General features: G+C 54.8%; 4 protein-coding genes across 7 annotated transcripts; 2 read left to right on the forward strand and 2 right to left on the reverse strand.

Moving 5' to 3' along the window:
• Positions 281 to 6,649, forward strand: FBXW9 (F-box and WD repeat domain containing 9). Of its 2 annotated transcripts, XM_003123317.4 has the most exons (10): positions 284 to 1,091; positions 2,433 to 2,572; positions 2,658 to 2,786; positions 4,311 to 4,423; positions 4,508 to 4,599; positions 5,467 to 5,615; positions 5,704 to 5,817; positions 5,957 to 6,046; positions 6,127 to 6,192; positions 6,267 to 6,649. In XM_003123317.4, exons 1-10 carry the CDS (start codon positions 683 to 685, stop codon positions 6,339 to 6,341), a joined length of 1,377 nt encoding a protein of 458 aa, XP_003123365.1. In that variant the 5' UTR covers positions 284 to 682; the 3' UTR covers positions 6,342 to 6,649. The 2 variants fall into 2 exon arrangements, with proteins under 2 accessions (XP_013846063.1, XP_003123365.1); XM_013990609.2 differs by lacking the exon at positions 5,704 to 5,817 and having other exon boundaries at positions 281 to 1,091.
• On the reverse strand, positions 7,204 to 12,559 carry GNG14 (G protein subunit gamma 14). Its single transcript, XM_021083731.1, has 3 exons — positions 12,436 to 12,559; positions 7,470 to 7,562; positions 7,204 to 7,383 (listed from the first exon to the last, which is right to left on the reverse strand). The coding sequence occupies exons 1-3, from the start codon at positions 12,517 to 12,519 to the stop codon at positions 7,258 to 7,260; spliced, it is 303 nt and encodes a 100-aa protein (XP_020939390.1). The 5' UTR covers positions 12,520 to 12,559; the 3' UTR covers positions 7,204 to 7,257.
• On the forward strand, positions 12,809 to 17,207 carry DHPS (deoxyhypusine synthase). 2 transcript variants are annotated; one of them, XM_003123318.5, is made up of 9 exons: positions 12,809 to 13,198; positions 13,803 to 13,967; positions 14,186 to 14,307; positions 14,390 to 14,486; positions 14,558 to 14,644; positions 15,440 to 15,545; positions 15,623 to 15,726; positions 16,760 to 16,885; positions 16,982 to 17,207. In XM_003123318.5, the coding sequence occupies exons 1-9, from the start codon at positions 12,992 to 12,994 to the stop codon at positions 17,075 to 17,077; spliced, it is 1,110 nt and encodes a 369-aa protein (XP_003123366.1). In that variant the 5' UTR covers positions 12,809 to 12,991; the 3' UTR covers positions 17,078 to 17,207. The 2 variants fall into 2 exon arrangements, with proteins under 2 accessions (XP_003123366.1, XP_005652911.1); XM_005652854.3 differs by lacking the exons at positions 15,440 to 15,545; positions 15,623 to 15,726 and having other exon boundaries at positions 12,855 to 13,198.
• WDR83 (WD repeat domain 83) lies at positions 17,086 to 22,273 on the reverse strand. 2 transcript variants are annotated; one of them, XM_003123321.6, is made up of 9 exons: positions 21,918 to 22,273; positions 21,715 to 21,835; positions 21,527 to 21,632; positions 21,234 to 21,282; positions 21,025 to 21,151; positions 19,505 to 19,572; positions 19,299 to 19,407; positions 19,107 to 19,221; positions 17,086 to 17,400 (listed from the first exon to the last, which is right to left on the reverse strand). In XM_003123321.6, the coding sequence occupies exons 1-9, from the start codon at positions 22,018 to 22,020 to the stop codon at positions 17,263 to 17,265; spliced, it is 936 nt and encodes a 311-aa protein (XP_003123369.1). In that variant the 5' UTR covers positions 22,021 to 22,273; the 3' UTR covers positions 17,086 to 17,262. The 2 variants fall into 2 exon arrangements, with proteins under 2 accessions (XP_003123369.1, XP_005652910.1); XM_005652853.3 differs by lacking the exon at positions 17,086 to 17,400 and adding an exon at positions 18,654 to 18,802 and having other exon boundaries at positions 21,918 to 22,248.

Genomic DNA, 22,320 nt, shown 5'->3' on the forward strand with positions numbered 1-22,320 from the left:
TTCTGGTTCCAGAAGGAAAGACAGGAGTTTGAGTTGGTAGCATGCCCAGAAACTGCGAACCAGGAAAAGGGATATACATTTCTAAGGTCAGTGTCACTTTTTTTTTTTTTTTTTTGTCTTTTTTTTTGCTATTTCTTGGGCCGCTCCCGCGGCATATGGAGGGTTGAATCGGAGCTGTAGCCACCGGCCTACGCCAGAACCACAGCAACGTGGGATCCGAGCCGTGTCTGCAGCCTACACCACAGCTCACGGCAACGCCGGATCGTTAACCCACTGAGCAAGGGCAGGGACCGAACCCGCAACCTCATGGTTTCTAGTCGGATTCGTTAACCACTGCGCCACGACGGGAACTCCCAGTGTCACTTTTGAGAAGTGCCTTCGAAAGGGCTGTTTTTCAAGCCAGTGTCCGCTGGCCCTCTTCGGTAGCACTATCAGAAATACTTGCTTAAAAACCGGAGGAAACAGGACTGCATTTCCCAGTCCAAGCCAGGCGCAGCTGGAGAAGAAGACACCCTCAGCAAGCTGACTTCTACTACGCATCCAGTCTCCCCGCGAGCCGATCGCTTCCGGTTGGCGCCGTATCGTCATTAGGTAGCGCCGGAAGTGCCCTCGCGCTGCCTAGGAGACAGGACGCTTGCCCAGCCGCTGACAGGGCCCGGCGGGCCGCGCCCACCCGGTCGCCATGGAGCTGCCTCCAGGGCCGCGCGACGATCCTTGCGCCTGGGACGATGACTCTGACCTGGAGCTGGAGCCTGACCCAGACGCGCAGGCCGAAGCTTACGTGGCCCGCGTGCTCAGTCCTCCGAAACTCGGGCTGGCGCCCCCGCGCACCCCTCCGCTGCCGGCTCCCGCCGTGTCTCTTGGCGCTCTGGAGCCGCGGGCCGCGTCCAAGGGCCCGGCTGTGGCGGTTCCGGGCCTGTTGAGCCTCCCCCCGGAGCTGCTGCTCGAGATCTGCGCCTACCTCGACGCGCGCCTTGTGCTCCACGTCCTGCCGCTCGTGTGCCACACGCTGCGCGACCTCGTGCGTGACCATGTCACCTGGAGGCTACGCGCGCAGCGCCGCGTACGCGCGCCCTACCCAGTGGTGGAAGGTGCGAGCGACCGGGGGCCAGGGTCGCCCTCCCAGGTCAGGCTTGGGGCAGGGGAGAGAGTCCAGGGGTTCCGTGAGACTACTGGTGGTACCAAAGCCCCCGACCTCGGGGTGGACCATGAGGCAGATACTTAGAGTCCTGAGACTGTGGAAACCTACCTGAGGAGCTGGGGTCCCTGAACTCAGGATCCAACGATTGATCCTTAGGCTTGGGTGTCTCAGTCTGTCAGAATCTTCTAGGGGCTTAGAGCAATCCCAGGAATTCCCAGGTTCTGGGTCTAGATGCTAAGATAGCAACTGGTGATACCAAAGCTTCTTACCCCTATAGTCTTGATGTAGGTAGGGGTGAGGCAGGGAGTCAGATCCAGAGCCTTAAACCTTGAACATAAGCTAGGGTTTAGAGGTTGGTATCCCTGATGCCAGTGATCATAGGCCCTTGAGCCCAGGGTCTAACCTGTGATCTTAGGCAGGGGTTGGTGGTCATTCCTCCTGCCCTCAAGGTCTTTGGTCCCTAGAGGATATGACAACTTGGTAACTTTGTTTTTTTGTTTTGTTTTGTTTTTGTTTTGTTTTGTTTTTTGCTATTTCTTCCGGCCGCTCCTGCGGCATATGGAGGTTCCTAAGCTAGGGGTCGAATTGGATCTGTAGCCACCGCCCTACGCCACCACAGCAACGCGGGATCCGAGCCGTGTCTGCAACCTACACCACAGCTCACGGCAATGCCGGATCGTTAACCCACTGAGCAAGGGCAGGGACCAAACCCGCAACCTCATGGTTCCTAGTCGGATTCGTTAACCACTGCGCCACGACAGGAACTCCACAACTTGGTAACTTTGAATCGATGGGACTTTACTAAACAGCTTGGTAAACATAGATGCTTGAGTCATGGACTTGGGTTCTTCATCAAGACCAGACTCCCAGGTTTGTGATACTACTAGTTTGGGAAACACTTTCCTGGGTGTAGTTCACATGACCGAGGCAGGAAGGGTTAGTTATGAAGTCCAAGTTCTTGTGGGTTGGAAAGCCAAGGTTGGACTTCAGCCTGAGGCTGCTATCCCCCAGACTTGAGTTGGGGAATGAGGCCTGGGAGGGTGACCCTGGAATTCCAGTTACCCAATGTCTGGAAACTGGGTAAGGAGTAGTCCTAGACCTGCTCACAGGTGGGAAGGCTGGTGGTCCCAAAGCTAGAGCCCGGGCCTCCTTGGGTGGGGTAAGGGATCCAGGTGGGATTCTCTTCAAGTCTGGTCAGATCATGCTCTCTGGAAGCCAGGGGTGAGCTTGGACAGCTGATGTGGGTGGCAGGGTTCCTGCCCACTGGGGACCCTGCTATTGCGTCCCACAGGGGAGGACTTTGATTGGCCGGCGGCCTGCATTGAGCTGGAGCAGCACCTGTCCCGTTGGGCAGAGGATGGTCGCTGGGCTGAGTACTTCTGCCTGGCTGATGGGCACTTTGCTTCCATTGACTCAGTGCTGCTGATCCAGGTGAGGTGGCGGGGGGGAGTTGGTGGAGGGCCAGGCAATGATGGGTCAGAGTGACCCCAACGTCACCACCTCACTTCCCTCCCAGGGTGGGACACTTTGCCTTTCGGGCTCCCGAGATCGCAATGTCAACCTGTGGGACCTGCGGCAGCTGGGAGTGGAGCCCAGCCGGGTTCTGGTTAAGGCCCTGGGCTCCCAGAAGAACAGCACGCACAAGGTGAGGGAGGAGGAGGCAGAAGTAGGAGGTATGAGGCCTGGGTAGGGCACTATGGCTCACTGCTGGAGTTCCTTTTGTGGCTCAGTGAGTTAAGAGTCTGACTAGTATCCATGAGGATGCCGGTTCTATCCTTGGCCTTGCTCAGTTGGTTAATGGTCTGGTGTTGCCATGAGCTGTGGTGGAGGTCGCAGACTCCGCTTGGATTCCGCATTGCTGTGGCTCTGATGTAGGCCAGTGGCTACTGCTCCGATTTGACCCCTAGCCTTGGAACCTCCATATGCTGTGGGAGTGGCCCCAAAAATGGCAAAAAAGACAAAAAAAAAAGAACCCAATTAGTATCCATGAGGATGTGGGTTCAATCCCTGGCCTTGTTCAGTGGGTTAAGGATCTGGTGTTGCCGTGAGCTGTGATGTAGGTTGCAAAGGTGCAACATTGCTGTGGTTGTGGTGTAGGGTGGCCACAGCTCCAATTTGACCCTTAGCCTGGGAACTTCCATATGCCACAGGTGTGGGCCTAAAAAAACCATAACATAGCATAGCATAGCATGGCATGGCATAGCATAGCATAGCATAACATAACATAAAATAGGTTTGCTCAGGCTCAGACAAAGTAGGTGCTCAGTAGATGTCAAGTATACCTTGAGTGGCCCTGAGCAGGGCAGTTATGATGCTGCCCTTGGAGATCAGACAGCTCTGAACATGGCTATCATGCCCTGAGAGGTAGCTATGGAGGGGGCACCTTCCCCAGCCATTGACGTGGTCTAGGCTGGTGACTAACAACTTGGTCTCAGAGCCAGGCTGCTGGGTTCAAATCTCCACTCTGCTACTTCCTGGCTATGTGACCTTGGATGAGGGACTCAACCTCTCTGTCCCCCAGGTTCATCATTTGTATAATGGGACACTTTTCTCAGAAGGTTTGGTGAGAAATTAAGTCAGTGGGGAGCTAACTGTGTTCTGTGTATTTTAGCTTCCAAGACAGGGACTTTTTATGCCTACTTTCCCAATGAAGAAGCTGAGGGAAGGTACTTGATTTGCCAGTGACACAGTTTGGAAGCCCCATTTTTTTTTTTTTTTTTTGTCTTTTTGCCATTTCTTGGGCCGCTCCCATGGCATATGGAGGTTCCCAGGCTAAGGGTCGAATTGGAGCTGTAGCGCCGGCCTACACCACAGCTCATGGCAACGCCGGATCCTTAACCCACTGAGCAAGGCCAGGGATTGAACCCGCAACCTCATGGTTCCTAGTCGGATTTGTTAACCACTGAGCCATGACGGGAACTCCGGAAGCCACATTCTTAATCACATTGTCCTGTGGCCTCAGACCACTGCTGGTGCCAAGGCTCCACAGGACCTGATTTAGGTGGGGATGTGCATTGTCCTGGGCTCTGAAGTCAGACCCACAGACCTAAGCTTTAGTCTCTACTCTGTGCTGACTTGCTCTGGGTTTTGGGGTCAGTTGTCCCCTTTCTCAGACCCTCAGTTTTGTTATCTATGAAATGGGGAAGATCACATGGGTCTGGTCCCACAGGGCTGGGTGTGGTCGCTGGCAGCGCTGGACCACCGAGTGTGCTCTGGTTCATGGGACAGCACAGTGAAGCTCTGGGACATGGCGGCTGACGGGCAGCAGTTCGGGGAGATAAAGTATGAGGGGTCCCAGGCAGGGGGGCCTGGGGGGCGGGGCTCTGTCTGGCCCTAGCCCCAGCCCTGTTGTTTGTGTCTCCACAGGGGCAAGGCAGCAGTGTTGTGCCTGTCCTACCGGCCTGATATCTTGGTGACCGGAACCTATGACAAGAAGGTGACCATCTACGACCCCAGAGGTGGGCCAGGGGCCCTGAGGCCTAGATAGGGAGAGCAGGGATGCCTGGGGTCTCCAGGGGTCTCCAGGGTCCTCCTGGGGAAGGAGACCCTTGGGCCTCACAGCCTGACTAGGGTGACAGTACATACTCAGAGGCTGGCCTGTGTTGAGCTGGGGACCACAGAGGTGACTGATGTTGGGGGCTGCTGGGGGCAGAGGAAGCTCTGCCTCCATGTGGGGTGGGATGAAGGACCAGAGGGCTCTAAGAGTGGGAGCCTCTGGGCCTGAGTCCCTTGGGAGGCAGGACAGCTTCTGAGAATCCTGGCTCCTCAAGTTCCTAGCTGTGTGACCCCAGTCAAGTTTGAACCTGTTTCCATGTTTGCCAAAGCTGGATAATAATAACTCCAGTTGCAGAGCTAATGGGAGGAGATGACACTAGGCACTTCAGTGGATTAGACATCTGTAGGAAATGCCTAGAATGAACACTATCCAGCATAAAAGCCTTTTCTGTTGTTTATTCATTTTAATTGAAGGGCCAGTGCAGAGCTAGAGCTGGCATTGAGGCGGGCCAAGTCTCAGGCTGACCTGCAGGAGGAGGCATTTTCTGCTGAGACTTGCTGAGGTCTACTTTGTACTGAGAGCAGATGGGGCCGGAGGAGGGAGATGGGGCAGAGATGGGGGGTCAGGGGCCTGGGGGTCCTGTGAGGCCCGGATCCAGCTGGGGTGGGAGAGAAGAGACAGGGTCACCTGTGGGATGGGGAGGGGTCCCCCAGGGGAGCATATCAAGGGGTCTTTCCAGGGAGAATGGAGGCCTGGGATCCCAGGGTGGGTCAGGGGGCCTCCAAGGGGCTCTGATGTCTCCCTCCTCCCTGGCTCATCACCCACAAAGTCGGCCCAGCCCTGCTAAAGAGCCGGCGGTTGCACTCAAGCGCAGTGCTGGCGCTGCTGGCGGACGACCGGCATATCATCTCGGGCAGTGAGGACCACACGCTCGTGGTGTTCGACCGCCGAGCCAACAGCGTCCTGCAGCGGCTGCAGGTGGGCCCTCCCCAGGAGCCTGGGGGGACCGGGGCTGCAGCGTGGCCTGGACTGGCCTGAACTGCTTCATCCCCTGTCCCTCCCACAGCTGGACTCCTACCTGCTCTGCATGTCCTACCAGGAGCCTCAGCTCTGGGCAGGCGATAACCAGGGCCTGTTGCATGTCTTCGCCAACCGCCACGGCTGCTTCCAGCTCGTCAGGGTCTGCCCAGGGTCTTGCCTGACCACCGCCCCCACCCCACTGCCCTGGGCTGCCTCCCTACCCCTTAACCCCTAGGTGGTAGTGGGGCACTGGCCTTGGGAGAGCCACACCTGAGAGTCACCTGTCCCTCCTTCCACAGTCCTTTGATGTGGGCCACAGGTCTCAGATCACAGGGATCAAACACTCCCTGGGGGCCTTGTACACCACATCCACCGACAAGACCATCCGGGTAAGGCCCCAGAACAGTACCCCCTCCCTGTCCACCCTCACCTGCCAGCAGTATACCTTCAACCCATTGCCTTTCACCAGGTACACGTGCCCACAGACCCACCAAGGACCATCTGCACTCGAAGCCACCACAACGTGCTGAATGGGGTAAGGCCCTGTCCCATGTGCCCAGCCTGGCTTCCCAGAGCACCCCTGACTTCTCCTGTTCCCCGCCCTCCCAGATCTGCGCTGAGGGCAACCTGGTGGTGGCCGCCTCTGGAGGCCTGTCACTGGAGGTCTGGAGGCTGCAGGCCTGAGGAAACGGATGTGGATGGATGGGATCTGCTGGCCAGCAGGCTGGGCCGTGGATTCTCTTCTGGGGGAACTTCCCCCATGCTGGTGCTGCCTCTGTCCCACCCACAGGCCTAGGGAACCCAGGGTTCTGGCCACAGTCGGGTGTGGGGGGTCCCTGGGCTGGGCATCCCCAGGGGAGGTGAGGTTTGTGTTCCAGCCCACCCAGGGGGCTGCTCCGCTCCCCACCCTCAGGTTCTGTTTTTGTTAGGATTTGGATGCCTGCTTTCCCTGGAGCGGAGGAGAAATAAAGTTGATATACTGGTGCTCTGGCCCAGAGTGTGAGCTTGGCATCACTGGACGGCTCTGCCTGTGGGCGTGTGAGATGATGCATGAAAGCCTTGGCAATAGCCATTGCTCTGGGTGTGCCTGTGCCTGCCCACGTGCATCTGTGTATCCCTGGGGAGGCCGGTCTGGCTGTGTGTGTTGTTACTGTGTGTTGTTACCGTATCCCTCTCTGTTTGTCTGCGAGGACGTGGCACCTTGTCTGCATGATAGCAGCTGTGTGTGCGTGCCATGCAGGCGTATATGTGTGTGATGTGTGACCGCGTGTAGCTGGGACTCCAACCCCAGGCATGTATTTGTGCAGCGGGAGAGGGGATCTGCTAATGCCCCCCATAGGCGGTGGGAGGTGGCAGGGGAGGCAAGCAGGGAGGGGTGAGGGCAGCATGTGTTCTTCTGTCCAGGATCCAGGGCTTGTGTGTGCCCCTATGACCACGATCCTGGAGTGGGTGGGGCTTGAAATTGGGCCAAGTGCACACGAGGAGCCTGTAAGCCCAAGGTCCCTCCGTACCCCCCATCTCAGCCCCACCAAGCCATGCCCCAGGAGCATTCATCTTATGTTTATTGTGGCCCCCGCCCCCGGTGGTCAGGGCTACAGGGTCATAGGATGGCGCAGGGCTTCTTCTCCTTGAAGGGGTTGGTGGCAGCCGGGATACCCACGAGGAAGGGGTCGCTCTTGGCCTGCTCCATGCAGAACTGCAACAGGTCAGCAGCTGCCTTGGACACCTGCAGGCCCGTCCGGTTAGCAGACCTGGGCCGGGCTGAACACCTGCCCCCTGGTTCAGATGTGCCCACCTTACCCCAGGCCTCACCTTCACGCGGTCGATGCCTGCCTCCATCCGCAGCTGCTCCACAGCCCGGCGGGCCTGCCCAATGTCGCTGCCAGTGGTCACCTTGCCAGACATCTGGGGGAGGGTGAGCAAAGCCACAGGCTATAGGCTGAACCCCTGATCCCCCCCCACCTCCTCCTGTGTCCTCTGGGGACTGAGGGATTGGGTGGCTGCTCCTCAAACCCTGTCAGGACCACAAACCTCAGCTGAGGACTCCGCTGACTCCTGACTGCTCAGTCCTCCTCCTGCAGCCCTGCTCTGGTTCCCTCCCGCAACGGCCTGGCCTCGCCAACCCCCTCTCCCCCTCCTCCACTGCTGCAGAGACTTTGAAGCCAGGACACTCACAGAGTGAAATGTCACCAGCGGCAGCAGCAGCTGCTGAGGCGGAGGGGGTCCCTGCCCCAGGAGGTCCAGTGGCTGCCCTGGTGTCACGTGTCACCTTGGCTGGGGGAGTGTAAGGGCCCTGGCCTCTCAATGACCTGCTTGATCCTCTGCTAACTGGTCTCTACATTCCTCCTTCGCCAGCCCCTGCCCCTACTCCACTGATGTGCAGAGGTGCAGAGTGTACCTCAGTTCAGGCGCAGCCCTGCCTCTCCTCTCTCCATCTACTTTCACCGCCTAGGGGTCTTATCCACAGATGACTCAATCCACTCACTTATGCTGATGGCTCCGCCTGCCTCAGGCCAGCCCCTTCCCTGGCCTCAGATCCACCTGAGGACCCTCCTGCCTCCTTGGTCCATCACACCCATCTCTCGGTTGTCTCTTATCTAACTGGACTGAAGCTGGACTTGTGATCATCTTCCTCTGAAGATGAAACTTCCTCTGAAACTTCTGGCCCCTAAATTCACCTGACAGCCCTGGCTCAAGTCTTTAACTCTTTCATTTCTTCCTTTCCATTATTCCCACATCTAATCCTTCTTCAAGGACAATCAGATCTGGAGTTCCTGCTGTGGCGCAATGGGATTGGCTACGTCCTGGAAACCCTGGGATGCAGATTTGATTCTTGGCCTGGCACAGGGGTTTAAGGATCCAGCGCTGCCACTGCTGGGGCTTAGGTCACAACTGTGGCTCAGATCTGATCCCTGGCCTGCGAACTCCATGTGCCCTGAGGAGCAGCCAAAAAAGAAAACAACAACAACAAAAAACATCAGATAAACTTCCTTTCTTTCCTTTTACTTCCTTTTTGCCTGCCCCTCGGCACATGGAGTTCCTGGGCTAGGGATGAGATGCAAGCTACAATTGTGACCCATGCCACAGCTGTGGTAGCACTGGATCCCTAATCCACTGTGCCAGGCCAAGGACTGAACTTGTATCCCAGTACTCCAGAGACACCGCCAATCCATTGCACCACAGTGGGAATTCCCAGATCAACTTTCAAATTAAGTTGTCAGTCTGATCACTTCTTTCCACCTTGTTGGTAACATCAGGGTCCTGTCCCTCTCCCGCCCATCTTGGCTTGCATGGACCAGTGTTGCCTGGTCTCCCCTGCCCTGTACACCCCCACCCCTGTTCTCCTCAAGTCAGCTACTGGGATCTGTTAAATAAATCACATTACAACATGGATGAAACTTGAGGACATTATGCTAAGTGAAATAAGCCAGTCAGAAAATGACAATGGGAGTTTCCACTGTGGTGCAGTGGGTTAAGGATCTGGCCTTGTCCCTGGGTGGCATGGCTTCGATCCCTGCCCATAGCAGTGGATTAAGGATCCAGCTTGCTGCAGCTGTGGCATAGGTCACAGCTGTGGCTCAGATTGGATCCCTGGCCTGGAACTTTCAAATGCTTTGGGTGTGGCCAAAAAAAAAAAAAAAAAAAAAAGATGATGTATGATTCCACTTATGAGAGGTACATAGAATAGTCAGATCCATAGCAACGGAAAGTAGAATGCGGGAATTCCTCTTATGGCTCAGCGGTTGGCGAACCCAACTAGCATCCATGAGGATGCGGGTTCGATCCCTGGCCTCGCTCAGTGGGTTAAGGATCCGGTGTTACCATGAGCTGTGGTGTAGGTCACAGATGAGACTCAGATCCTGCGTTGCTGTGGCTCTGGCATAGGCTGGCAGCTGTAGCTCCAATTGGATCCCTAGCCTGGGAACCTCCATATGCACCGGGTGTGGCTGTAAAAAAGACAAAAATACCCCCCTGCCAAAAAAAAAAAGAAAGTAGAATGGGGATTGCTCAAGGCTGAACAGAGAGGGGGGGGTGGGGCACTAGTGTTTGATGGGCAAAGAGTTTCAGTTTGGAAAGATGGAAAAGTTCTGGGGATGGATGGTGGTGATGGCCGCACAATAATGTGAATGTACTTAATGCTTCTGAACTGTGCACCTAAAAATGGTTATGATGGTAAATTTTATGTTATGCGTATTTTACTACAATTTTTAGAATTGAGAAAAACAAATCAGAGTCTCTCAGTACATTTTTGTTTTTGTTTTGGATAATGTCCAGGGCATGTGGAAGTTCCTGGGCCAGGAGTTGAACCCTCTCTCAGTCGTTTTAAAAACTTTCCTATTTTGGAGTTCTCTGGTGGAGAAGCAGGTTATCTGGCGTTGTTACTGCTGTGGCTCCAGTTGCTACTGTGGTGTGGGTTCGATCCCTGGCCTGGGAACTTCAGCTTGGTGCTGGTGCAGCCAAAAAACAACCCCCCCAAATGAAAATTTCCTATAGCTTCTCAGCCTCTTAGAATAAAACTCACTCTCCTTACACAGCCCACAGTGCTCTGCCTGGTCTGGCACCTTCGGCCCTCTCTGAATTTATTTCTTCTCAACCCTTCCCTCCTTCATTCTTCGTGAATCATCGTGACATCTTTGTCTTTGTGTGTGTTCATTTTGCCCAAGATCCCAATATGGGCCCAGCCCTGCACAAAGTAAAAGGAACAGCAGTTAAAGTTGACAAAAATCCTGCTCTCATGGAGCTAGTGTTCCAGTCAGGGAGGGATGAATGACAGGAAACAAAATGTATTAAGTGCTGTGAAAGATAAGAAAAGCAAGTTAAGGCTGAGAGTGGGTGGTCAGGGCAGGTTTCTGGGAGAAGGTGACTTTTGGACTGAAGCCCAGAAGGGAAGGAGGTAGGGAGGTGGGTGTTCCAGGCAGAGAAGAAAGCAGGTGCATCGTCCTTTGATTAGGAAAGAGCTTGGTGGGTTCAAGAACAGCCAGGAGGTTGGTGTAGCTGGAGAGGAGTTAGTGAGGGCAAGTGGTGGGAGATGAGGTCAGGCAAGACCAGTACCTTCACAGGCTACAATGAAAAGCCCAGATTTGACTTCTAGGGGGAAGCCACTGTAAGAGGATTTTTTTTTTTTTTGCTTTCTTTTAGGGTCACACTCGCAGCATATGGAGATGCCCAGGCTAGGGATCAAATCGGAGCTACAGCTGCTGGCCTATACCATAGCCACAGCAACACCAGATCCAAGCCACGTTTGCAACCTACACCACAGCTCATGGCAATGCGGGATCCTTAACCCACTGAATGAGGCCAGGGATCAAGCCGGAAATCTCATGATTCCTAGTCAGATTCATTCTGCTGCACCATGACGGGTGCTCCTATAAGAGAATTTTAACGGAGAATGACGGTATCTGATTTTTGTTTAATGAGCTCTCTGGCAACAGCTGGGGATTGGACTGAAGGAGAAGCCCCACGTGGAGGCTGTGAGGATGAAGAAAAACACCTGGTAGAGTTCCCACTATGGTACAGGGGGTTAAGAACCTGACTGCAGTGACTCAGGTCATGGGTTCGATTCCCAGCCTGCTACAGTGGGTTAAAGGATCAGGCATTGGTGCAGCAGTGTCGTGGGTCACAGCTGCAGCTCAGATTCAGTCCCTGGCCTGGGAAATTCCATATGCAGCTGGTGCAGCCATTAAAAAAAAAAGAGAGAGAGAAAAAGAAAGCACCTGAATGTGAGATCTATTTTGTAGACAGAATTTGGCAGACATGCTGAGGGAGGGATGTGGGGTGTGAGAGGAGGGGATACATCAGGCTGAGCTCCCCGGGTTTTATTTTATTTTTCTTTATTTCTTTTGTCTTTTTAGGGCTGCACCTGTGGCATATGGAAGTTCCCAGGCTAGGGGTCCAACTGGAGCTGTAGCTGCCAGCCTATACCACAGCCACAGCAACCAGGATCTGAGGCACGTCTGTGACTTACACCGCAGCTCACAGCAACGCTGGATCCTTAACCCACTGAGCGAGGCCAGGGATCAAACCCGAGGCCAGGGATTGAACCCAAGACCTCGTGAATACTAGTTGGGTTCATTACTGCTAAGTCACAACGGGAACTCCTCAACTCCCCAGTTTTTAGTCTACTAGATGAATGGAGGATGGGGGTGCGGACTGCAGGAAAATTGGGGTTAGGCTGGGAGGGAACTAAGGTGGTGAGTTTGAGATCCAAGTGGGGACCATTTAGAAGGATGCTCTGTTCTTACTACTAAGCAGGCTCATTTTCAGCCTCAGGGTCTTTACAGTGGCTGTTTTCTCCCACTAGGAGGCGGCAGAGGAATGGCTTCCTCTCCTCCCCCATCTTCACGTATGGTGCCTGCCTTTCTCTTCTGACCTTGGCTCAAATGTCACCTTCTGGGAGTCCTTTTCCAACCACCTCTCCCTCCAAATAAAATCACCAACTCTTCCATTCACCTTCCACCCCAAAGACTCTCACATCAGCCTGTTTAAATCCTAAATTGTAGTTACCATTGTTATTACCCTTCTGGGTCCCCAAACCGGCGGTTCCAGAATGGCAGGATCTGCTTCTTGTTCACTGATAAATATGCAGCACCCAACACAAAGCCCAATGTACAGTTTAGACTCCATGAATTGTAGATAGAGTGATTAAAGGGGTCCCCTCTGGACAAGACTCTATGCATGGTTAGGAGGACCAATGAAACACAGATCTCACCCTCCAGGATCTCAGCCTTGCTGGAGGGAAAGAGATAATCAGCCTTGGATCCCAGAGGAGAGCCCTTACCCAGAGAAAGGTCAGGGAAGGATTCCCAGAAGTAGGGAAGGCTGCAGCTGCCGGGGGAAGGAATACCGGAGGGTTATGCAGCATGTGGAAATTCTGGAGACTTGCAAGACCCGAATAGGGACCAGTATCCCATTTGACGCTCAGAGGCAGAAACTGTCTGATACTTCTGGTGATTCGAATTCCGTCCAAAGGTGACGTCTATGAAGCCATCCTCTCTCTGAGAGGACAGAAACGAACGAGCAAGCGCCACCCAATGCGGTGAGTCTCCAGCAGGCGGCAGTGAAAGTAAGACTCTTCATCGATTTGCGACGAGAATAAGCGAAACAGGAGATAATGACTCCTTGCGGCTTCCGTACTACGGAATACACAAGCAAAGATGGCTGCGCCCTGGCCTTCGGTCGTCGTCGGGTCATGTGACTACAAAGCATCCGGGCCTCCCCAGCCTATCGCTCTCCTACGGAAGTGCGAGCCGGGACTTAGCGCATTTCGAGGCCACCGGAGGCCTGGCCTGGCCTGCCCTGGAGTAGCTCTGATTTGAGAGCGCGGCCGCGGGAGTATGGAGGGTCTCCCGGAGAGGGAGGCGCCTGCAGCGGCGCTGGCCGCAGTATTGAAGCACAGTTCGGCTCTGCCTTCCGAGAGCGCCCAGGTCCGGGGCTACGACTTCAACCGCGGTGTGGACTACCGCGCGCTGCTGGAGGCCTTCGGCACCACTGGTTTCCAGGCCACCAACTTCGGGCGCGCGGTACAGCAAGTCAACGCCATGGTGAGGCCTGGATAAGACTTCCTGGGTTGATGGCGCGTGGCCTCCAGTAGCATTTTGCAGTACTTGGGGGCGGGACTTTCCTGGAGGCGGTTGTCTTCTTCGTCCAGTAGTTGGAAAGAGGCGGGGACAGGAGTTTCTGCTTTGTGAAGGGGACATGCCGCATTGTCAATATTCTAGTACCTGGAATGGGTTGGTACTAATGCTGGATAGGGAGCGCGTTTTATGCAGCTTGTGAAAGTGATCTGAAATGGACAGATCCTGGGGCAAGACCTTGCAGCTGAAAGAGCAGTTGAAGGAGGACCTCAAGTAAGGGCAGAATCTGAGGTTGAATTTTCCCTTCCAGTTAGGAGAGGTGTCAGGCCCGCAAAAGGGATGCTCTCCACCTCCTCAAAAGGGGTAAAGCTTGAGTATGTGACTTCAGACTTGGGCTATGAACAGGATAGAGCCTGCACAGGGGTGTTCGTTCCTTGGTTCCAGGTAGAAATGGTGCCATATCCCAGAGTGGGCAGGGCCTGGAGGGAGGAGTCTGACTCTGAAATCCACCTGGGGTCCTTGGGCTGGAGTTTGGGGCCAGAGGTTAACTCGACTCTACCCTTCCATCTAGATAGAGAAGAAACTGGAGCCACTGTCTCAGGATGAAGACCAGCATGCAGACCTGACTCAGAGCCGCCGCCCACTCACCGGCTGCACCATTTTTCTGGGCTACACATCCAATCTCATCAGTTCAGGCATTCGTGAGACCATCCGTTACCTCGTGCAGCACAACATGGTGGGGACCTGGTGGTGTTGTGGCTTTGACCTCTCTGGGTCTAAGGGGGCAATAAAATTATTGGTCCTTTAAGTGAGATAGGGAGATATGGGTCAGTTTTGTTTTGCATCAGAGCTCCCCGCAGGGGTCACTGGATGAGAATTGGGGGTTAGGAGACCTGCCTGGGATGAGGGCACAGCCCTTCTTCCTGGGCCAATCTCATTGTCTTGTGGCTGCAGGTGGACGTCTTGGTGACCACAGCTGGGGGTGTGGAGGAGGATCTCATCAAGTGTCTGGCGCCCACATACCTGGGCGAGTTCAGCCTCAGGGGGAAGGAGCTACGTGAGAATGGGATCAACAGGTGAGGGGCCCTGAGTGATGCTGGATAGGGGAGCCAGGCTGAGGCTTCTGGGTCCTGATGCCCGTATGCCTCCTGTCCGCAGGATTGGAAACCTGCTGGTGCCCAATGACAATTACTGCAAGTTTGAGGACTGGCTGATGCCCATTCTGGACCAGATGGTGCTGGAGCAGAACACAGAGGTGAGGCTGGACCAACCTGGCATAGTGGGTGTTGGGAGGTACTGCTGGCTAAAGCCAATGTCTCCTCCTAGGGTGTGAAGTGGACGCCTTCTAAGATGATCGCTCGGCTTGGCAAAGAGATAAACAACCCAGAGTCTGTGTATTACTGGGCTCAGAAGGTGAGGGGCTGGTTGGGAGCAAAATGCAAAGCTTTGGCATGTGTTAACATGTTTCATCTTCACAGCCACCTGGGAAGTTGTTATTATTCTCATTATCCCCACACCTAGATCCCCACACCTCAGAAACAGAAGTGAGGCAATTTGTCTGAGGTTCATAGTTCCCACTGAGGGCAGTCCTGGTATTCTGGCTGTAGTCCTAGACTACCTGCAAGCAGTTGGGGCAGTACTTAGCAACCCTGATGGGGCCTGGTATAGGGTCCCATGTCCTCCGAAGCTGTGGGGTCCAGCAATCAGAAAAACAAGAGCTACGTTTTGGTTTTTTGTGTTTTTTTTTTTGCCTTATAGGGCTGCACCTGTGGCATGTGAAGTTCCCAGGCTAGGGGTTGAATCGGAGCTGCAGCTGCTGGCTTCAGCCACAGCTACAGCAACATGGGATCTGAGCCTTGTCTGGGACCTACACCACAGCTCACGGATCCTTAACCCATTGAGCAGGGCCAGGGATCGAACCGTGTCCTTATGGAAACTAGTCAGGTTCATTACTACAGAGCCATGACAGGAACTCCCAGGGCTACCATTCTTTTAAGTGCCAGGCATAAGAGTTTTTGTGTGTTTTCTCACATATGCCTCCCTCATCTTTGAGGGAGGTAATGCTGGTGTCTGCATTTTACAGGTGAGGAAACTGAGGTCCAGAGAAGTTAAGCATGCTGCCCAGAAATCGGAATAGAACAGGGAATGCCCCCAGACTGCCCCTGCAGGACTCTGAGCTCCACCCACTCTCGTCTTGCTTTTTCCCAGAACCATATCCCTGTGTTGAGCCCGGCACTCACAGATGGCTCGCTGGGTGACATGATCTTCTTCCATTCCTATAAGAACCCAGGCCTGGTTCTGGACATCGTTGAGGGTAAGGTGCTGGGGCTACAGAGCAGTGGGGGAGGAAGGCTCCCTGGGCCTGTGGCCTGACACAGCCCCCTCTCCCAGACCTGAGGCTCATCAACACACAGGCCATCTTCGCCAAGCGCTCTGGGATGATCATCCTGGGTGGTGGCATGGTCAAGCACCACATTGCCAACGCCAACCTCATGGTGAGCAGGGATGGGGTATGTGTGGTCCCTAGTAGGGGTGGCCTGCCGTGCAGACAGGCTGGTCTCATGCCACATGCTGGGGAGACAGCTGTGGACTGGACAGGCCAGGATCTCTGTCTTCCTGGAACTGATGTTCTAGTCGGGGATATAGACAGTGGAACGAGTGACATGTATAGCAGGTGGCAGTGACTGCTATGGAGAAAAATAAGGGAGGATGGTGAGATGGGAAGAGAAAGGGGTGCTGTTCAAAAAAGGGAAACCATGGAGTTCCTGTCATGGCGCAGCGGAAATGAATCCGACTAGGAACCATGAGGTTTTGGGTTCGATCCCTCATCTCGCTCAGTGGGTTAAGGATCCAGCGTTGCCATGAGCTGTGGTGTAGGCCGGCAGCTGTAGCTCCAATTAGACCCCTACCCTGGGAATCTCCATATGCCATGGGTGCGGCCCTAAAAAGCCAAAAAAAAGGAAAAACAAAAAAATGTGACCTATGAGCAGAGGTTTTCAGGGCGTGCCCCTGTGAGGAATGTGGTTATGTGGCCGGCTGGAGGGTGGGGGAGATAACAGTTTGTGCAAAGGTTCTCAGGTGCCTGAAGTTGGTCAAGGAACAGTTAGGAGGCTGGTGAAGGAGAGTGGGAGGTGAGGGTGGGGGAGGTGATTCAAAGTGCAGGGCGGGGGCCTTGAGGGCCACTCAAGTGCTCAAAAGTGCCCTCTGGGGGAACAAATGGCGGGAGGGGAGGGGATGGCGCATAGAGAGGGGAGAGATACTTAGGTTTGGAAGTCTCTTGTTGAGTTGGTGGCAAATGTTGGAGGGCTGTTGCTACCTAGGAAGTGAGTCTGGAGCAGCGCTGCCCACTGTCTGCCTGGCATCCCCCAGCTCCTCACTCTACCCAGATGTTGACACTGGGCCTTTCCCTTGGAGGGAGGGGTCACCAGGGCTTCTTTTATATGGGATGGAGCCCTCAGCAGCCTCTGGCTGTGGTGCCCTGCCTTGGGATGTGTCTGGCTGACCAGCCCACTCTGCCCCTCCCCATAGCGGAATGGGGCTGACTATGCGGTCTACATCAACACAGCCCAGGAGTTTGATGGCTCTGATTCAGGCGCCCGGCCCGATGAGGCTGTCTCTTGGGGCAAGATCCGGATGGATGCACAGCCGGTCAAGGTGAGGGCTGGCCAGCCAGCTGGGGCACAGGGTCTCCCAGGCTGTGGCCACAGGTCCCTTGGCTCACCTGGGTCTCCCCCGCCATCCCCCCCACAGGTCTATGCTGATGCTTCCCTGGTCTTCCCACTGCTCGTGGCTGAAACCTTTGCCCAGAAGGCCAATGCCTTTATGCCCGAAAAGAACGAGGACTGAACACTGGATGGTGCAGCCCCAGGGAGGCCTCACCCCTCCTTTATTTATTAGTTTGCAGACCCAGCCAGCCTCTTCCCCACTCCCTGGTCAACAGCATCTCTAGAATAAATGGTCTCAGTGGTCCTTCTCAGGCGGTCTCTCTGTGTCCTTGGTAGTGGGTCCCCTGGCTTCAACCTGCGCCCCCCTCAGTCAGCTTCATAGGCCTCTTCCCGCCAGCACTGGACACTGCCCCCCATGGCGGTCAACAGGCAGGGCTCCGTGGGGTGGTAGGCCAGTGACTGCACCACACTGGGACCCACGGGCAGGGCCAGCACCAGGACACCCTGTGGAGGGAGGGGGTAGGGAGTGGTCATCAGTGTCTCTCTCCCCTCAGTCGCCTCTCCCCTGCTCTCAGCCACAGGCCGGTAATTGCTTCTAAGATACCATAAACCTAACCAGCTCCAAACTGAACCCCTCGGTCACTCATTCTTCCAGGTGCTGAGGCCAAACACCTCGAATCTTTCTCTCACACCTGACATCCCTTTGTCAGTAAATCCTCTTGGCTTGGCCTTTAGCCTAGGAACTGATGACTCTCATGTGGGTCCCCGCTTCCCCACCCCCCTGCTGCCACCTGGGCTCCACCTGCCAACTTGACGGTCTTAGTGCTCACTTCCTTCATCACCCTGCAGTCATGGCTCAACATATGCAGTTCCTCAGGCAGGCCGTGGTTCCTCTTTCTACCTGGAAAATGTGTCCTTTCACATGACCTCCCCTTCAGCTTGACTTCTGCTCTGCCAGACCTTTGAGAAGTGGGCAGAACACTGGCATTTTCTGTTCATAGTTCCCAGAGTGAGAGCTGGCCCCTCAACTCTCTCCTAGTTCCCTCTATCCTCTTAAGGGGCTTACTCCCTGGCCAAGCCCCAGTTCTGACCCCACCAAGCTTGGCTGGTCAGATCCCAGACTAACGCCCCCTACCAAGCAGGAACACATCAGGATAGAGCTTGTAGGGCTTGGGGCTGGATACCATGGGGATACTCAGGTTTCCTGAACAATTACAGCCCCAGCTCCTGGGATCAGATGCTACCATCAGCTCCCCTTCCCCCAGAGTCAGTTCCAGTAGCTCAGCCTGGCAACTGTGGCTCTGACTTGAATTCTGCTGCTGCTGCTGGCATCCCAAGTGCTTCTGTTTCTTGACCAATCCATGTGTACCACACCTCTAAGCCTTAGCACATCCCGTGCCCTTTGCCAGAAATGCCCTTCTTCCCTCATCTTTTCAGTCCCTGATTCTTTTTTTTTTTTTGCTATTTCTTTGGGCCACTCCCGCGGCATATGGAGTTTCCCAGGCTAGGGGTCTCATCGGAGCTGTAGCGGCCAGCCTACGCCAGAGCCACAGCAACTCGGGATCCAAGCTGCGTCTGCAACCTACACCACAGCTCACGGCAACGCCGGATCATTAACCCACTGAACAAGGGCAGGGATCAAACCCGCAACCTCATGGTTCCTAGTCGGATTCGTTAACCACTGTGCCACGACGGGAACTCCCCTGATTCTTTTTATTTTATTTTATTTTTTGGCCACATCCACTGCATGCTGAATCCAAGGTCAAGAGCTGAATCCAAGAGTCACAGCAGTGACAACGCCGAATCCTTAAACTGCTAGGCCACCAGGGAACTCCTTTCTTTGTTTTTGGTTGCTGTGTGCAGCAGCCTGATGTGGAATCTTATGTTCCCAGACCAGGGACTGAACCTGGGCCACAACAGTGAAAGCACTGAATCCTAACCACTAGACCACCAGGGAATTCCCCTAGCTAGCATTTCATTTTTGGGTGGGTGTGTGTGTGTGTGCGCACCCAAGGCATGTAAAAGTTCCTAGGCCAGGGATCAAACCTGCGCCACAGCAGTGATAATGCCAGATCCTTAACCCACTGAGCTGCCAGGGAACTCCCTGAGCACCGCAGTTCTAACAGCATTCCCTTTTAAAGGCCTGAGAGTGACTCAGGTCTAAGAACAGGGCAGGCTCCCTGGTATGGAGTGGGGGTGGGGAGGCTCACCTCCACCAAGTCCCAGAAGAACACCTTCCCATCCTCAGAGCAGCTGACCACGTGTGTGTCACGTTCGCTCAAGCAGCAGTCCAGCTTGTACTCCTGGTTCTTATGGCCTGTGTACCTGGGGGTGGGTGGGATTAGGGGAAGTTTGGGCCCTGACTGGGGGTGGGGAAAGGCCCCTCAACCCTGAGGACTCACTCGCCCAGCAGCTCCCCTGTGTCCTTGTCTAGAAGCCGCAACGTGGAGTCCAAGCTGGACACCAGGGTGCACTGCCCGTCCCGGCTGAAGCAGGTGCAGGTGATGGGGCCTAGTGGGGAAGGGAGGGGCAGGCAGGCAGATCAGGTTGGGGTCTCCTGTGCTGCCCCCACCTTCCCTGTCTGCCCCGCAGCTCCAGCCATACTCACTGCCCACGTAGTCCGAGAAGAGTTGTCCCATCCTCAGGTCATAGCGCCTCACCCGGCCATCTACGGAGCTGTAACAAAGAGTGGATCCACCTGCAGCATTGCAGGGCCTAGTAGGTCCATGGCTCCAGCCTTGGTATCCCTGTACCCCCTCACCTTGCCAGGGCCCTGAGGGCAAGGCTGGGTGCCTGCCCTTCCTGGGTACCCTTTATGTCATGTCATGCTCAGGACTGGCCATGGAAAACATGCACTGCATGCACTGAAGTGAATTCATGAGTGGAATTCTGAGGCACTGGCTTTTTTTTTTTTTTTTTTGTCTTTTTGCCATTTCTTGGGCCGCTCCCATGGCATATGGAGGTTCCCAGGCTAGGGGTCAAATTGGAGCTGTAGCGCCGGCCTACGCCAGAGCCACGGCAACTCGGGATCCAAGCCGCGTCTGCAACCTACACCACAGCTCACAGCAACGTGGGATCCTTAACCCACTGAGCAAGGCCAGGGTTCGAACCTGCAACCTCATGGTTCCTAGTCGGATTTGTTAACCACTGCGCCACAACAGGAACTTCACTGGCTTTTTTTTTTTTTGTCATTTTTGGCTGGCCCAAAGCATATGGAGCTTTTGGGCCAGGGATCAGGTTGGAGCCACAGTCTTGACCTAAGCCACAGCTGCAGCAATGCCTGATCCCTAACTCACCATGCTGGGCCTGTGTCCCAGTGGCTCCCAAGATGCTGCCAATCCCATTGTGTCACAGCGGGAGCTCCCTGAGGCACTGGCTTTGAGACTCGGACCTAGGGGCCAACCAGGTCCCGTTCCATCTGTTTTGGATTTGTACCAAGCTCCCTCTCAGGGCCAGACCCCATGTGGGGGCTTGGGGACACAGGTGCTGCCAAGCCAGAGGCACTTGCTGCCAACATAGAGCCTTGATGACTGAGGGTAATCCCCGCCCTGAGGAGGTAGCATCTGAATTGGGACTTGGGGATGAGAAGGAGCCAACCGTTTGCAGTCCAAGTGGAGATGTGTGGGAAGTGGGCCAGCCCACAGGCTGTGCAGTCCAAATGCTCCCCCACCACTCAAGGTGTGAAATGACACTCAGGCTGTGGCAATGCTTAGGCAGCTCTGCGTGGTTTTTTTTTTTTTTTTTTTCAGTTGTTTGCCTCCTGTAGCTAGAATGTCGACTTTATGTGGGCAGGTGTTTTTCCTTATTTCCCTATCTTGTTCATTGCTGTATGCTCACTGACTAAAAAAGTGACCTGCAGGAGGTGTTCAGATATACTCTGAATGAGTAGCAGAGGGGCGGTCCAGGCAGAGGGAAGAGCAATTGCAAAAGGAGGTCCTGGGGTGGGAGCATGTGTGGCATATTTAACAGAAATGAGGCCAGGAATGAATAAAAGCTCAGAGTACAACAGGGACTAGACCATAGAGGGCCTTGTAAGCAAAGCGAGGAGAGCAGATTTTAATTTTCGGACAGAAGCAGCTACGATCCCTCCTGGCACCTGGGGAGGGGCAAGGTCCTGGCCCCACTCACCCTGCCAGGACTTCATGGTCCGACACCTTCACACTGGATATGCCATCCCTGGCTTCATCCAGCGTCTGTACTGGCTCAGGTTTCCGAGAGCGGCAGTCCCAGCAGCGCACACTGGAATCGATAGAGCCTGTGTGGTCAGCATGAAGGTGGATCAGGTTTGGGGGACAGAAGCAGCACCCTGGGCCCACCTGCCTAGGCCCCGCACTCACCAGACAGGATAACTGTGGCCTCTTCATTAAACTGCACTGTGTTCACCTTCTGTGAAATGGAACTGCTATTTAGAGAAGCTGGACTTTGGAGGATGGGGATAAAGGCAAGGGAAAAAGCTAGGGGTAGGGGAGGTGAAAGGTTTGTGGGGAACTACAAGGACAGGGCTTGGTAAGACGACCCTTGGGGAAGGGGAGGATCCTTGTGCTGTAACTGAGCAAATGGTGGTCCCTGTCACCACCTTCATGCAAATGACCATCCTCTCCAATTAGGCCACCTTCTTGCTTGCACTCACCCCAGCATGGCCCCGAAATTTTCGCACGACCTGCCCTGATGCCACATCCCACAGCACCACGGCCTTGTCCCCGCCGCCAGAACAGAGACTGCTGTTGTCAAAGGAGCTAGAGGGCAGAGGAGGGAAGGTTAACGTCGACCTCTGATCACAGCCTCAGCGCCCATATTCTGGCCTGGCCCTCAGCTCACCCGGCCGCGTCCAGCACCTCATAGCCGTGGCCGCTGTATGTCCGCAGTAGCGTCCCCCGCAGCGGGTTCCACAGTTTCAGGGTCTTGTCACTGCCGCAAGTCAGACAGTAATTGCCATCCACTGGGGAACACCAGGCAGGGGTTACTGGGTCTCCGATCTCAGGAGGAGGGAGGAGGACCCGGAATGAGATAAGGGCGCTCACCATTAAATCGCACGGCTCGCACAGCCCCCTGCCCGCAGTCCAATGTCTTCAACCGTTTCTGTGGCAGCTCCGGGCCACGTGGCTTTGGCTCAGGGAAAGCCATCGCACTCGGCTCCCTTCCTCGCCACCGAAGCTTTCCTTGCTCTGGGTGTAACCTTATTATTGTCCTCTATGGTCTACTTCCTATTTATCACTTCCGGATTCAATAGTTTCAGCTTTTTGGAGATAATATTGGGAATACTGAAGCCTGTTTCCAGTTTTCACTTTCTTTTCCCATTTCCTGTTTTCTAGGAATACTTTTGGCTTCCAATTCTTTCCCCTAGCTGGGAGAGTTCCGGCCCCCGCCGTTAGGAACGGAAGCACGAGGGCTGAGGGCGTTACTCCAAAAGCCTTCCTCCGTTTC

The sequence above is a fragment of the Sus scrofa genome, chromosome 2 (assembly GCF_000003025.6).
Source record: "Sus scrofa isolate TJ Tabasco breed Duroc chromosome 2, Sscrofa11.1, whole genome shotgun sequence".
Classification (NCBI taxonomy): Eukaryota; Metazoa; Chordata; class Mammalia; order Artiodactyla; family Suidae; genus Sus; species Sus scrofa.